The sequence below is a fragment of the Carassius gibelio genome, chromosome A24, assembly GCF_023724105.1.
Source record: "Carassius gibelio isolate Cgi1373 ecotype wild population from Czech Republic chromosome A24, carGib1.2-hapl.c, whole genome shotgun sequence".
Classification (NCBI taxonomy): Eukaryota; Metazoa; Chordata; class Actinopteri; order Cypriniformes; family Cyprinidae; genus Carassius; species Carassius gibelio.
The window spans coordinates 24669378-24685515 of NC_068394.1; the positions used below are offsets into that span (position 1 = coordinate 24669378).

The 16138-nt window shown below is 38.4% G+C and overlaps 1 protein-coding gene across 1 annotated transcript; it reads left to right on the forward strand.

Moving 5' to 3' along the window:
• Positions 1–7529: 7529 nt before the first annotated feature.
• LOC127946440 (phosphoribosyltransferase domain-containing protein 1-like) lies at positions 7530–15438 on the forward strand. The gene is made up of 9 exons (XM_052543023.1): positions 7530–7608; positions 7777–7883; positions 8314–8497; positions 9803–9868; positions 10461–10478; positions 12916–12998; positions 13171–13217; positions 13373–13449; positions 14837–15438. Exons 1-9 carry the CDS (start codon positions 7573–7575, stop codon positions 14882–14884), a joined length of 666 nt encoding a protein of 221 aa, XP_052398983.1. The 5' UTR covers positions 7530–7572; the 3' UTR covers positions 14885–15438.
• The last annotated feature ends 700 nt before the right edge of the window (positions 15439–16138 follow it).

The window sequence follows — 16138 nt, forward strand, 5'->3', positions numbered from 1 at the left end:
CACTGCTCCGACTTCTCGTTTGTACCCTGTGTTTTTCCCTATGTAAAAACTAAAATAAGTTGTAAAACTTAAAGTTATTATTATTATTATTATTATTGTGTTCGGCATGGTGGGCCGCATGTGATTTCATGACGTGCCGCGGGTTGAGATCCACTGGTTTAGAGCTACAGGATTTGTGGAGTAGCAGGACCCCCAAATAGATTGACAAAAGTCATGATAGGAACAAGAAATATTTCCACTACTACTTCGTTTGTGATGGTCGTTTATTTTTTAGATATTAAGACTCAATGTTTTCAGTTTATTGATGACCTGGCTTTGTCCTGTGAATTGCTCTCGGAGAGCCGTTATTTTATCATACGTTACTGCATCCTCTGCATCTACTGTTCACACATGATCTCTTTACGGCAATTTACCGGTAATTTTCCGGAAAAGTCTGTATGTGTGAAAGGGCTTTATGTGATGCACCAGGAATCTTGATACATCAGACTAGGCCTCCATGGTCCAATCTTGATGATCTCAGGTCCATTTAATGCACTGGAATATAGTGTTGTGTTTAAAGGTCAATTCCATGCGTATATACACACACACACACACATACACACACACAAATATATACCCATGCACATATATTATTTGAGTAAGTTTTACAAGAAAATAATATATTGTTTTAATTTAAAAAGATTCAAAGTTATTTTATCAAAACAATACACATTTTTGTTTTTGTTTTAATAAACCACTGAGAACCCTGATGCTATTCTCTTCTCGCAAATGCTAAATACAACTAAAAAGGGTAACAAAATTATAGATACTGACGATTTCACCAGTGTTTGATGTCAAACTGACTTGCATTCACCCCAGAAGATGACGGGTGAAAGCGGAATCAGTCTGACATGTGATGTTCTGGAGTGCTGTGATAATTGAGCTCAATACCTTGTCTTGTGCCTTTCGTTAGATCTACCCAGACGAAGGACACTTCATTCACAATGAAAGAACGCGGCAACACCTCAGTCAATCGCTGGTCAACTTCTTTGAGGAGTGTTTCCGGCTCACAGACCAAGTGTTCGAGGAGGCGCTAGAAGAGGAGAGCGAAGAGGAGGGTTAGTTCACCCATTCCGTGATGTCCAAGCACAAAGCCAGCTCCCTTTGCCACCTAATATGCAACCCATAGATTTGAAACCTCCAGTTTTCAGTTCCCTCCCGGTGTCGCATGCTGACTCAGAGACCGCCCTGCCTCGTGCTCCTGCCTCGGCTCCCCTTCAGGTGCTCCTCACTATCCATCAACCCTTGACAGACCGCGGCCGTGCAGCGTGGCACAGCAACCGGCTGGCGCCACATCATCTTGCTCTCCCCAGCAGGCCAGTTATGAGCTTCTGAAGGTGTTAGGAGTCTCCGGTCTGTCCATCACGTCAGCGAACAAGACGCTGCGATATTAACTGACCGCCAAGCGCGAAGGCCTTTGAATCCCTAAGAGCTGTGAGACTCGCAGCTAGACTGAGGGGTCATTTTGTGTTTGATTCAAATAGGTATTTGGTGTTTCGGGCAAAGGGGGTGGTTGTGGGGAGAACGTATCATTTGTGGTTCAAAAGGTCTTCTTATGTCCAATTGTGCTCGTGTCTGGTGTTGCCATGTAAAAGTCGCACATGAAAACCATTCACTTGGATATCGATAAAACTTGTTTTCAGTGTTCAAGCGTGTCCGAGTCTTGGAAACCGTGTAGCCTCAAGTGTGTATTTAGATGGTGTTTATTCATTGCAGAAACTTCATCAAGCAGAAGGGGAGCTAAAACGATTTTCTCATTATTCTCAGACCATAACAGTTGTACTAGACTGTTGATCCCACTTCTCAGCGCGCGTATCCTTGAAGTGATGGTCTGTCAGTGCTGAAGAAAGCACTCTATGTTGATTTAATCACTGTGCCTTATTACGGGGGCGAACAATCGTTTTCAAGGAGCCTCCTTGTGAATATCACCAGTCATTCAAGGCTTATGTTGGATCGACTGAAATCCGATATCTAAAACGCTTTTGTTACATTGTCGGTGACATCACAGAACGCATTATTGTCTGTAATAGCATTACGAAGACATTGTCATTTTCATTTGCGCTTTTGTGAGCCAGTGTTGTTTTACCATCAGCAGAACCAAACTCGCTCACATCCTGCTAATAGCGGTTTCCATCCACTTTAAGGATCGGGTAATGGAGCATGAAATTAAAATGTATGATTTCAACATTACCTCAGTATTAAACTAAAGCCCCTCTGAGGCTTTACAGACACTTTGTAGAACATTTGTTAATCCGTGCCCAAAACAAATCTGTACATAAAAAGTACATTACAGAAAATAGGGTAGGAAAGACTTCTGTGTTAAAGGGATAGTTCTCTCCAAAACAAAAATACTGACATTTACTCCATTCTTGTGTCTTTCCAAACCTGTATGACTGACATTCTCCTGTAGAAGAAGAAGAAAGAGGTGTTTAGCAGAATGCTAAAGCTGTTCTTTCAATACAAGCCTTCAGTGTTTAATGGAAGAAAGTACAGTTGGTGATACAGGTTTGCAATGAGCTTGAGTAAATGATGACAGAATACCGTCCCTTTAATGTTCATGACATGCAATACTGTGCAAATGTTTCCTGTTACAGAAGTGGCATTTTCATTATTTAAGTCACATATGGCATTGATATACGTTGTGCACAGTACTGTATACAAACAGTCATTGGTTGCAACGTTTGCCAATACAAAGTTCTTGAGGATGAACAATTGTATTTTGTTTGAATGAAATGTTCGATTTTGATGCATTCATAGTGCATGTCGAAAAAGCATTTGCAACTCAAAAACTATTTTTAAAAAATGGTCAAATATCTACACAGTATTTTTAATAGCTTGAATGTTCCGATCTGCATTTCATTTCCGGTAGTTTTGTGAGTGAGTTCTAAGTCTCGTCTGCTTGATGTATAAATGTTACTCAAATATAATTTAAGTCTCTGAATATGTGTCTTGTACATAAAGCATTTGAAGGTATTTAGTTCTCCTATGCCGAGCAGAGCTGTGGAAGTCACAGAAGTCACTGCGATCTGAAATGCGCAGTTAAACATCACATGGGACCAAGAGAATGATGGGATTGCTGTTTACTGACTCAGCAAGAACAGGCATATTGTGGCACCTCTCAGAATACAACCTATTTTATCATCACCTTTGTTATTTGTTTTCCTCACTTGGAGAAAAGAGGATGAATATGTAAGTAACCAAAATAAACTGAAAGCCTTCGATGTTGATGTCCTGCTTTCTTGTGAATTAAGTAAATGAGTGCATTTTCATGCATGACCTTCAGGTGATGACCTCTAAGGTTATGTAAACATTTTAAAAGATGTTTTTATTTTATCTGGGAAAGATCATGAATGGTTTAAATAAAACCCAATGGGAACATTAAATTTTTGCCTGTGCTCGGGTCAGCTTTACATACGACTTTTATCACTATATCTATCAGCTTCTTTAATAATACATTTTTAAATTAAAGGGATAGTTCATCTAAAAAATTTAATTATGTCATATTTTTTTCACCCACTTGTCATTCCAAACCTTCATGGCTTACTATTCTTTTTGCGCAACATAAAAGTAGATATTTGAAAAATGTTGGTAAGCAAACATTTTTGGTTACTATTGACTTCAATGGAAGATAAAACAAATTTGTGTTGGAGAGAAGAAACAATGTCATACAAGTTTAGAATAATGTTAAGGTGACTAAACGATGCCAGAATTATTACTTTTGTAGGAACTATACTTTTAGAGGGAAAAGCTGTTTTATTATTGGTTTTATTCATTTATATCAAAACCCTTAAAGCAATAAGCCATACATTGCAACAACAGCAATGTGATAGCAATGATTAATACATTGTTATATTGTCCACTAGTAATATTTTATTATGTAGCTGTAAGATGTCTCAGTAATTTTGCAACTATCAGTATAAAATAAAAACATTTTTTCATAAAACATTTGTGAGACTGGGAAAAAATAAAAAGTAAGGCTAATTTATGGACTTGAAATGGTCCACAATGAAATGAAATGGATTGAAAATATTTCCCATTACATTACTGCCACCTAGTGTTCAGTTTGACAAAGTGGGGCCAAAATGTTTGGGGTTTCTTGACAGACATCACCATCTAGTGGACATCTGCAGCAGCTATATCAGGTAACTGGACATTTCAGAGAAGAGTCTTGTATCATAGCTTCTACTTCATCCGCAAGCTTGTTAAAGTCTAATGGGCTCAGTAGGCGGTAATAGGTCAGATTACAATAAATAATTTTAATTTGTCAATTTTATAATTGGAATATACAGTACATTCAAAAATGACATTCACCTTAAAATGTAAACAAAAATACTTCCAATACTGTACACTTCTGGCTAACTCTCTATCTGCAGAACATCATACTTTTTATAGGATCTCGGAAAGGACTTTCTGAATAGATGTACAAAAAATATTTGGTAAACGTAGAGCTTTTATCTGATTAGTTCTCTCACTTTCACATGCGCTCATGTCACAATGTAAAAAAACCGCATCAGTAGCCCCTAGAGCTACAGAGAAAGGACGTTTACTGTTCACGTGATTCAATTCAATTCAATTCAAGTTTATTTGTATGGCGCTTTTTAAAATACAAAGCATTACAAAGCAACTTTACAGAAAATTACGTTTCTACAATATTTAGTAGTAGCTTATAAGTGGTGACTGTCAGTTTGTGCGCGTATGACAGGATTTTTCAGAAAAATTAATACAAGACGTAGTAAGCCAGACGATTTCATTTATTTTTCAGTTGCTAACAAGCCCAAGCAGTTGTCACATTTTCAAAACTCTAAACACAATTAGCACAGCATCTGTCTATTGTGGCCATACCATTCACACATTTCATGTCGTTTTCACACAACATGGAGTCATTGAACACATTTCCACAATGCTTACATTTTCTGAACAGACAAGCTATACCTGCCAACAAAATTATCGATCGTTTTTGTAGTATTTACAAATGTTAACACACAACATCCCACAATAGCAAAAACAATGTTCCAAACCTTAGATACAGTATAAAAACCTCTGCTTCTGCAAAGATATCAGTTCAAAAACAATATATCTTAGATAATTTATGTTGTGTAAATTAGGCCAACCACAACTGATTCCAATCTGGCTTAGACTCAATGGCAGGGGCTATTTTTTTCACTTATACAATAAAATGAGGACTTTGAAGAGTGATGTTTTTGGAAACAGAAAGAGACAAACACTGTAATGTATGGACGAGGAAGAGTAAGAGCAAGGGGCCCAGGGCAAAGAGCAGTCCCAGTGAGAGGAGCAGGAACAGTGAGAGATTCAGTGAGAGGAGCAGTGAGAGGAGCAGGAGCAGTGAGAGATGCAGTGAGAGGAGCAGGAGCAGTGAGAGGAGCAGGAGGAGTGAGAGATGCAGTGAGAGGAGCAGTGAGAGGAGCAGTGAGAGGAGCAGGAGCAGTGAGAGGAGCAGGAACAATGAGAGATGCAGTGAGAGGAGCAGGAGCAGTGAGAGGAGCAGTGAGAGGAGCAGGAGCAGTGAGAGGAGCAGGAGCAGTGAGAGGAGCAGGAGCAGTGAGAGATGCAGTGAGAGGAGCAGGAGCAGTGAGAGGAGCAGGAGGAGTGAGAGATGCAGTGAGAGGAGCAGTGAGAGGAGCAGGAGCAGTGAGAGATGCAGTGAGAGGAGCAGGAGCAGTGAGAGATGCAGTGAGAGGAGCAGGAGCAGTGAGAGGAGCAGGAGCAGTGAGAGATGCAGTGAGAGGAGCAGGAGCAGTGAGAGGAGCAGGAGGAGTGAGAGGAGCAGGAGCAGTGAGAGATGCAGTGAGAGGAGCAGGAGCAGTGAGAGATGCAGGAACAGTGAGAGATTCAGTGAGAGGAGCAGGAGCAGTGAGAGGAGCAGGAGCAGTGAGATGCAGGAGCAGTGAGAGATTCAGTGAGAGGAGCAGGAGCAGTGAGAGGTGCAGGAACAGTGAGAGATTCAGTGAGAGGAGCAGGAGCAGTGAGAGGTGCAGGAACAGTGAGAGATGCAGTGAGAGGAGCAGGAGCAGTGAGAGGAGCAGGAGCAGTGAGATGCAGGAGCAGTGAGAGATTCAGTGAGAGGAGCAGGAGCAGTGAGAGGTGCAGGAACAGTGAGAGATTCAGTGAGAGGAGCAGGAGCAGTGAGAGGTGCAGGAACAGTGAGAGATGCAGTGAGAGGAGCAGGAGCAGTGAGAGGAGCAGGAACAGTGAGAGATACAGTGAGAGGAGCAGGAGCAGTGAGAGATGCAGTGAGAGGAGCAGGAGCAGTGAGAGATGCAGTGAGAGGAGCAGGAGCAGTGAGAGGAGCAGGAGCAGTGAGAGATGCAGTGAGAGGAGCAGGAGCAGTTCCAACAAAGTAAAATTAATTAGCAAAAAGACTGAAACAGTACTTTCTTTTAGTGAAAGTGAAAGTGAAGTGAAAGTGAAGTGACATTCAGCCAAGTATGGTGACCCATACTCAGAATTTGTGCTCTGCATTTAACCCATCCGAAATGCACACACACAGAGCAGTGAACACACACACACACACACACACACACACTGTGAGCACACACCCGGAGCAGTGGGCAGCCATTTATGCTGCGGCGCCCGGGGAGCAGTTGGGGGTTCGATGCCTTGCTCAAGGGCACCTAAGTCGTGGTATTGAAGGTGGAGAGAGAGCTGTTCATGCACTCCCCTCACCCACAATTCCGTCCGGCCCGAGACTAGAACTCACAACCCTTCGATTGGGAGTCCAACCCTCTAACCATTAGGCCACGACTAAAACACACTCCAATAATCGGTTTGATTTACATCTTTAAAAATTTTTTTTTTGAAATAAGTATTTTATGCTCATAAAGTCTGCATTTAATTGAACAACAATGCAGTAAAAGTGATATTATGAAATATATCATTACAATCAAAAATTTAATTCTTGAGTTTGAATATATTTTGAATATTTGTGATTTATTCTTGCGATGGTATGTCTTCAGAGTCACATGATATGAATATGATGATCTGATATTCAAAAACAGATTACCAGAATAGAAAGTAGCATTTATTACTCACAAAATGTATTATTTTGAACAATTTCAAAGCATACTTGCCTAATTAAAGTATCAGTTTCCTAAAAAAAAAAAAAAAAAAAAAAAAAATCAAATGGTTAATCTTTAAATGGTAGGGTATATATAATTATATATATATATATTTTTTTTTTTTTTTTTTTTTTTTTTTTTACAATTAAATGTCTGATGACTTGATGACTTTTGGGGAAGTTGTGGCCTAGTGTTTAGAGAGTATGATCCCTAACCCTAAGGTTCAAGTCTCGGGCCGGAGATCACAGTGAGATTAATCTAGATCAATATATATATATACATATGTTTATATTGCCTTTGTATAAAACATGTCTATCAGAAAGGAAAGTTTTTTTTATAATGAAAACATTGGAAACACCTCCCCGTCTGTTTCCTCGTGTGAAGGGGTGGGTGCACAGACGTCTGGTTCTCTCTCAGTATCACAGCTTAATTCACTCTTACACATACAAGCACTGAGATGGCAGCTGACCAGAGAAAAGAACCAGGCGTTGTGGTAAATATGCCTAACATACTGGATTTTATTCATTACAATTGCAACAGAGAGCTTTTTAATTTTGCATCCTTACTTAGTGGTTTTATTTTTGCATTGCTTTTTGCATTTCTACTTTTAGTAAACTTTATATGGACCATTTTATTTCTGTTCTGTCTTTGGTTGGTTTAGATTAAAGACAGCTGGTCAGGTTACAGTTTGGAGCTGTTTAATTATCCTGAGCATTATCGGGGTGATCTGGAGTGTGTGTACATCCCTCATGGAGTCATTATGAACAGGTAAACACTGCTGGACACAGAGCACCTCCATAAACAATTGCTGTACAGCTTTTCTAAACTTAATAAACGTGTGAGATTCCATGGATCTTTTTGTCAGGAGAACAAAACTGAGGAGCAAAATGTTTATGAAGAATAAGATATCAATGATAACTCATTGTAAAATTTCTGTTACTTAAATATGTCTGGCATTTTGTATTGAAATGAATACATAAAAAATGCAATATAGAGAGTTTATGTTCTCAACTATTCATTGTTTAGTCTTGTGCTTTCTTAGCTCCACAATCACATTCCAAAGAATTTTGGGTTGCCTATTAACTTCATGTGACCCTTAAATCTAATTTCTGACATCACATGACCTCCTCACACATACACACACACACACACACACACACACAGAGTTTGTGACATTGTGATCTCATGTGATTTGAAGGATTGAGTGTCTGGCCAGAGACATCCTTGAAGACATCGGACATCATGATCTGATGGTTCTGTGTGTTCTGAAGGGAGGATATAAGTTCTGTTCGGACCTGGTGGAGTCCATTAAAGCTCAGAGCCGCAGCGCCAACAGAAGACTGACCACCAGAGTAGAGTTCATCCGCTTCAAGAGCTATATGGTGAGGAAGCACAGCGATCATAAGCATAATAGCCAAAACTATTTCTGTTTTATAGCAGAGTGCTCAAATCCACAACACATCTGTTAAAAGTGTTCAGAGTTTAGTTCACATAAAAACACACCCCTCAAATCCCCATTAGCTCTTTTTTAAACCCAGAAATGACCAAATAATAATAATAATAATAATAATAATAATAATAATAATAATACACTGCAAACTAATATTTTGTAAACACCAAGTGTCAGTGATCGTCTGTGATCAGCAGATGGCGCTCAAATTCTATGTGCATGTTATTCAGAAAAGTGCGTGCATGTGCTAAGAATAACATATTTCCATGCTACTGTACTATTTCTGCTGTGCACAGTAAATGTATTGCCCAGACGAAAATGCTGGAATGCGAGGATGATATATGATTTACTACATTAGCAAAAATATAAAGTACGCATTATAGGCATAAAAATATATTAGGCATTTGGTTATTGGATAGAATTCATTCATTCATTATTAGGAATAGATCAGTGCATCAACATCAGACAAATTAACGGTGTATTTTTGATTAATTGTTTGACTGCAAAAAAATCAAAATAATAGTAATAATAATAATAATAATAAATAAAAGTGAGTTAATTTTCATGCAAATTTTCAGAGAATGAATGCATGAATGCTCTGTCCCCAACATAAGTTTGGGTTTGAATCTTTAAGACAATGGACAATCCCCAAAACAATAAAAATAAATAAATAAAATAAATGAATAAATGCTTGAAATGCAATAAACTGAAATAATATAGATAAATACAATATATATTAAAAAAGTATATATATATATATATATAAGTACAATTTTTTTTTTTTTTTTTTTTTTACAATAAAACACACAACAAAATTACTGAAAAATGGAATACACAGACAGAATCCTCTCTGAGAATACAGTAAAGGTCCAATTGTTCTGTCGTGGATGGATGGGTCTTCATAGCCGGCTGTTTTACTCATGGGCTCCTGAGGAGCCTCCAGTCCATCAGCCAGGGGCTCCACTTCCTGTCTGAAAACAACCAACCCTGAACATTAATCTCAGGCACAGAAGAGCCACTTCACCCCTTCACAGAAGATCTACTTGACCCTGAGCAGAGGACGCAACCCAATTGTCTCATCAGACAAAAGCAGCTTCTGTGGGGCGTATGGCAGTTGCTTGTGTTCGTGGTGCTCTTGTCTATAGAGACTGTATGTGCCCATCATATGTGCTGACAGGGTCACAGCAGGGGGCTTTTAACGTCTGTCTCTGTGTTTTCCCCACTGTGTGTTCTACAGAATGACCAGTCCACTGAAGATATGCACATAATTGGACCAGATGACCTCTCTGTGCTGAAAGGCAAGGTATTGTACCATTATTATTGTTCATAATAATAAAATAAAATAAAACAGCTGTATAATAATTATATGGCACTATTGTACATACACAGTTTAGGGTTAGTGATTTGAACAAACCCAGATGGCTAAAACATGAATGATACCTCAAATCACATGGTGGCTAGTTGAACAGAGTTGGAATTTCTTTTCCTAGGGTATGTTTACATGACAATTATTGTACTAAAGACAGTATGTAACATTGTATGTAACTTTATTTTAGGGTCCAATTCTCACTATTAACTAACCATTAACTATGAATTTTGCCTCAATTAACTCCTTATTTGATGCTTATTAATAGTTTATAAGGTAGTTATTAAGTTTAGGGTATTGGGTAGGATTATGGATGTCATGCATTATATGTACTTTATAAGCACTAATAAACAGCCAATATGTTAAGAATAGACATGCTAATAAGCAACTAGTTATTAGTGTGAATTGGACCCTATATTAAAGTGTTACAGTAACTTTTTATTTTGTGTGGGGGGGGGGGGTAAAATGTTTTGCAATCTCTAAATTCTGACACTTTTTCTATGTGTTTTCCTCCCAACATGCCACACAGAATGTCTTGATTGTGGAGGTAAGTGTGTGTGTGTGTGTGTGTGTGTGTGTCAGGGATCTGCAAGAAATGGGACCCAAATGCAGAATGAGCAGACAAGGGTATTTTATTAACAAGATGAAGACTGGAAAAGTTGGGGGATTTGCAGTGAAACAGTTCAAACAGACGGGCAGGGCAGACAATACGGGCAGGAGGGATGACCACTGAGACAGTCCAAGATGACCACGGGCCCAAGCACAGAGTAGGCAGCTCCAGAGGAAGGACCAGGTAGACACAGGAAACCCGTAGCTTCAAGTGAAACTCCAATGTCACCAGACTAGTCGCCAGGTAGAGACTCGAGAGAGGTGAGCTGCTTCCAGGCATTGGGATTCAGTGGCCAGGAAATCTGAGTGGGGCAAGACAGGACAATACACAAAAACAAGACTAGACTCAAAAATGAAAAACACAATTGAAAATAAAGAGTAAACAAAAAGGCAAAATAAACAACATTATCCAAAGAAATAAATCAGAGTTTTAAACAAAAAGCCAAGATCCAAAAAGGAACTGCACTCTCAAACTGAGTAAATGAAACCCTAAATCTAAGGGTAAAAACAAAAACTAGATTAGGATGTGGACAATCAAAAAACAAGAACTAGATAGAACTAAAAGTAAAAAAGTAACCAAGGATATTGATAAACTAGACAAGAGATCAAAAACAACTTGAGCAAGATCAAAAGGATCAATTCTGGCCCAAGAAACCAGTAAACACCAAAAACGAACCAGCAGAGACACAAGGAAAGAAAGCCCAATATATAGTGCAGTACACATGAGGATCAGGTGAAAACAATCAAGCAGACAAGGGCTAAACAAGAGGGTGTGACCAGGGGTAACAAAGAGGTGGGACAAGAGGAGCACGTGGCAGACATGAACAAAGACAGAACCATGTGCTTAGACACAAAACAAACAAAGAAACATGAAACAGAGACAAGATGGACAGGGCTGTCAGGGCAGGATCCTGACAGTGTGTGTGTGTGTGTATGCAGATGCATTCTTTAAATGAACAGAATAATTGCTAATGATATTCTGAAAGCCTGATCATGGAAAAAGAATAAAAAAAATAAAAAGCCAGCTGAAATAAAAGTACAAGAGAGAAGCAAACAGAGTTATTTTATGAACCATGGCACATGTGCAGGGTAGTCTGGTTTCTTTCTGGAAAACAATAGAGTAGAAAGGTATTTTCCTTTCAGATCAGATTTCACAACAGATATTTTCCAGTCTGAAATCACCCATGTAGATCACTCCATCACATGTGCTGTTGCATTAAGTACAAACAGTGCTGTTGATCTTTTTTCCCCATAACCCCAGTCAGTTTTGTTAACTTTTATATTCTCTCATTAAAAGTTGTGTTTCACTGTTCTTCTATACTGTATGGTTCATTTGTAAGTTAAACACTAATTTTCTCTCACTCTGAAAAATGAGCTCTGTTATAAAAGGCATCATAATAAAGCTGCACTGTAGAGATGCTGAGCTGTGTAGAGCTGTCAGAATGCATTGCAGTGAGCTCAGTGAAAACTGAAAGATGGAGGACAAAGTGGACATGGATGCTTTCAATGTGTGTGTGCATCTATTTATTTATTAGTTTATTTATTTGCTTTAATCATTTTGTTTTGCATGGATGGATTCAATTGGACAAAAATGACAGTGAAGACATGTATAATGTTAAAGATTTATATTTCAAATAAGCTGTTCATCTACATTTTTGGTTTATCAAAGAATCCAAAAAAAAAAAAAAAAGGTATCATGATTTCCAAAATAAAACAGCAGGACAATTACTTTCAAATGATAACAATAAAAATGTTTCTTGAGCACCAACTCAGCATTTTAGAATGATTTCTGAAAGATCATGAAACACTAAAGAAAACTTTTCTATCACAGAATACATGTAAAATATATTAAAATAGAAACGTTATTAAACTGTAATAATGTATGGTGACCCATACTCAGAATTAGTACTCTGCATTTATCCCAAACAAAGTGAATATACAGACAAACACAGCGTGAACTCCCCCCTCCTACAATCCATGCCGGAACAAGACTCGAACCCACAACCTTTGGGTTATGAGTCCAACTCTCTAACCATAAGGACATTAAGACTTCTTTAACTACTCTTAAACATTAACTACTCTCAGCAACCCCAAATTCTGATATACCGTTTATGCTAACTTGAGTATTGTATCGTTAGCTTCGTAACATCAAACTCTTTTGAAATCAGTTCAATTCATGTGAAGAAAGAGATTGTTATGGTTCACAAAATTGCTCTCTATGTATAGTACAAATAATCATTTATAAGCAAACCCACCTGCAGAACTCCACTGGAAGACAAAATGTAAATAGCCAGCTTATTAGAACAGAGCTTTTGTCTCATGTAGCACCACATATCCATCCCAGTGTAATCTTAAATGAATTAATTTCCTCACAGGCAATAGTGGACACAGGAAAGACCATGAGAGCCCTTCTACAGCACGTGGAGACTTTCCAGCCCAAAATGGTTAAAGTTGCAGGGTGAGATCAGAGGAATTACTTTAAACCAATGTAAGAGGATGCGCAGCCTGAGAATGAATCTACAAATCTAGAGGGGCAGATCTTGACATTTTCATTATTTTGAATGAGATCTAATGGAGGTTAGGAGTGTTTTGTCAGCGATGTTAATGTGTTCCTGCGTCTCCTCACTCAGTCTTCTGGTGAAGAGGGTTCCTCACGGGGCGGCGGAGCTCCCAGACTGTGAGTGTTCAAGGGTGCTTTAACACTACTTCTGGCCGGCAGAAATGAGCCGTGATATTGCGTTGAATCACAATAAAACACAGGGAATAGAGTGATTATTTGAACATGACTGTGATTAGAGTGATCTGGTTATTTATGTTTTTTTTTTTTTGCAGATGTTGGATTTGTCATTCCTAATCGTTTTGTGGTGGGTTACGCTCTAGACTACAACGAGTACTTCAGAGACCTCAATGTAAGATCACGGCTCTATTTTAAATAAATAAAACAGCAACAAAGACACAAACTGACAAACTGAAGAGAACCACATGGCTAGATATATACAGAGGTAAATGAGGAACTCAACCAGTCACAGGTGAATACAATCAGAAACCATGTAAACATAATTAGTAACTATGGAAACAAACTCAAACATAGGGAGAAAACACAGGCAGACAGAATAGAAACCATGGAACAGAAATATCTTTCAAGGTAGTCTTAAGACCCAGTTTCACCAAGGATGATTGCTTTAATGACAACGAAAACTATAAGGTTTTAATTTTTGTTCTAATTCTATGAGAATAGGGAAGTCCACATCACAGCTATAACAACAACACAGGAATGATGCATTTTAAATGTATGCATTTAGCAGACACTTTTATCCAAAGTAACTTACAATGCATTCATGCAAAAAAAAAAATATATATATATACATAACATGTTCCCTGGGAATTGAACCCACAACCTTTTGTGCTGCTAACGCAATGCTCTACCACTGGGCCACAGGAACATTAATGATGCAATTTGAATCATTTAAAAAGAGCTTGAGAATTTAAAATGACAGTTTACACTTATAATAAACATAATGGTGTGTTGGTGTGGATGCCAATATAATTATCATTGTATTTATTATAGTTACCGTTCTTGGTGTGAACAAGCCTTTAAACAGGTATAACATGGCATTTATTTCTGGAGCCACAGAAAAAACACATTGTAATGACAAATCATAACATTAATTTTATTTATTTATTTTTTTTATTCTTGAGAATTGGTGGCTAATTTGTCTGAATTTGTAAAATTGCATTCATACTTTTTTCTACAATCAGCTTACGGCCCTTCATGCTCACTCCTCCTAAAATAGGTTCAGATGATGTAGATATGCCATTTATCAGTTGAGCCCTTGGAGTAGCCCAACTTAACAACATTGACTGAATTTTGGGCAGGACTACATTCAAATGCATCCAAATATAGCACAACCAGCAAACTATAGCCAGTAACTGTAAAAAAAGAAAAAAACAAAAAGAAAAAAGGAATATATATATATATATATATATATATATATATATATATATATATATATATATATATATACTCACAGTTATCTTAACCTGCAGCTTGAACGTCATCACTGAGCACTGAGTGGGACTTGGTGAACATCCAGATTAATTCTGGCATACAGCACAGCATTTATCTTTCCTAGAAACTCTAATCAGCCTCACACATCATGAGTAAAAGTCCCTCCTCCAGCTGTAAATATGATGGAAAACATCTTTCTGTCACACAGAAGCAAACATACTTCTACAGCTTTATTTTCTGCTTCATTTATCGCTTGACTCACGTAAACGATTTCTTCCCCTTCACAGCACATCTGCGTCATCAGTGAGACGGGGAAGCAGAAATATAAAGTGTGACAAAACTCCTTTCAAGAGGAATGGACATTTCTATTACCATAACAGATGAAAACCTCGTTGTGACAAAAGATTACTGTAACACATGCTGAATTATGTTTGAAATATAATATAATATAATATGTTTTGCATGTAAGCATTAAAACATGCTTATCTAAAAAAAAAACCCAGATAGTTTATACACTGATAATATTAAAACCACTGACATGTGAAGTGAATAACATTGATTATCTCATTACAGGCACACCTGTCACGAGGTGGGATGCATTAGGCAGCAAGTGAACTGTCTGTTCTTGAATTGCATTTGTTAGAAACTGAAAAAAAAAAAAAAAAAACATGTTGTGGGGTGTTCCCGATATGCAGTGGTTACTAGTATCTATTAAAAGTGATGCATGGAAGGAGATCTAACCGGTGTGAGGGTCATGAGTGCTTCAGGCTTATTGATGCACATGGGGAGCAAAGGCAGGCCAGTCCGGTCCATTCACACAGAAGAGCTACTGTACTTCAAACTGTTGAAAAACTTAGTGCTGGCCATAATAAAAATCTCAGAACACACATTGCATTGCAGTTTACTGTGTATGGGGCTGTATAGCCACAGACCGGTCAGAGGGCCCATGATGACCCCTGTTCACCACAGGAAGTACCTACAATGAGCAAGTGACCAAACTGGACCATGAAGCAGTGGAAAAAGGTTCCATGGTCTGATGGATCACTCTTACTTTTTGATCTGGTGGATGGTCGGGTGCATTGCGTTGTTTGTCTGGGGAAGCGATGGCAGCAGGAAGCATGATGGGACTATGGGAAGGAGGCAGGCAGGCAGACAGAGGCAAGTACACCCCTTCATGGCAATGGTCTTCTCTGATGGAAGTGGCCTCTTTCAGCATGATGTACCCAGACACACTGCAAATATTGTTAGGAAATTGTTTCAGGAACATGACGAAGAGTTTAAGGTGTTGCCTTGGCTTCCATATTCCCCAGATCTCAATCTGACGGAGTATCTCTGGGATGTGTTGGACCAACAAATCCGATCCATGGATGCCCCACCTTTCAGCTTACAGGACTTAAAGGGGTCATACAGTATGATGTGATTACATTTTTTCTTTCTCTGTGGATTGTTACAAGACCCTGGTGTAGAAAAAAAAAAAAAAAGATCTGTAGTTGCAAAGACTTAAAGTCTCAAATCCGAAGAGATATTCTTTATAAAAGTTAAATCAACCACTCCTACCTAAAACGGCTCATTCTAACACACCTCCACAT

Coding starts and splice junctions, on each gene's coding strand:
- LOC127946440 (XM_052543023.1), top strand. CDS start 7,573: ATGGCAGCTGACCAGAGAAAAGAACCAGGCGTTGTG. Junction 7,884..8,313: donor CATGGAGTCATTATGAACAG/GTAAACACTGCT, acceptor TGTGATTTGAAG/GATTGAGTGTCTGGCCAGAG. Junction 12,999..13,170: donor AAAATGGTTAAAGTTGCAGG/GTGAGATCAGAG, acceptor CTCCTCACTCAG/TCTTCTGGTGAAGAGGGTTC.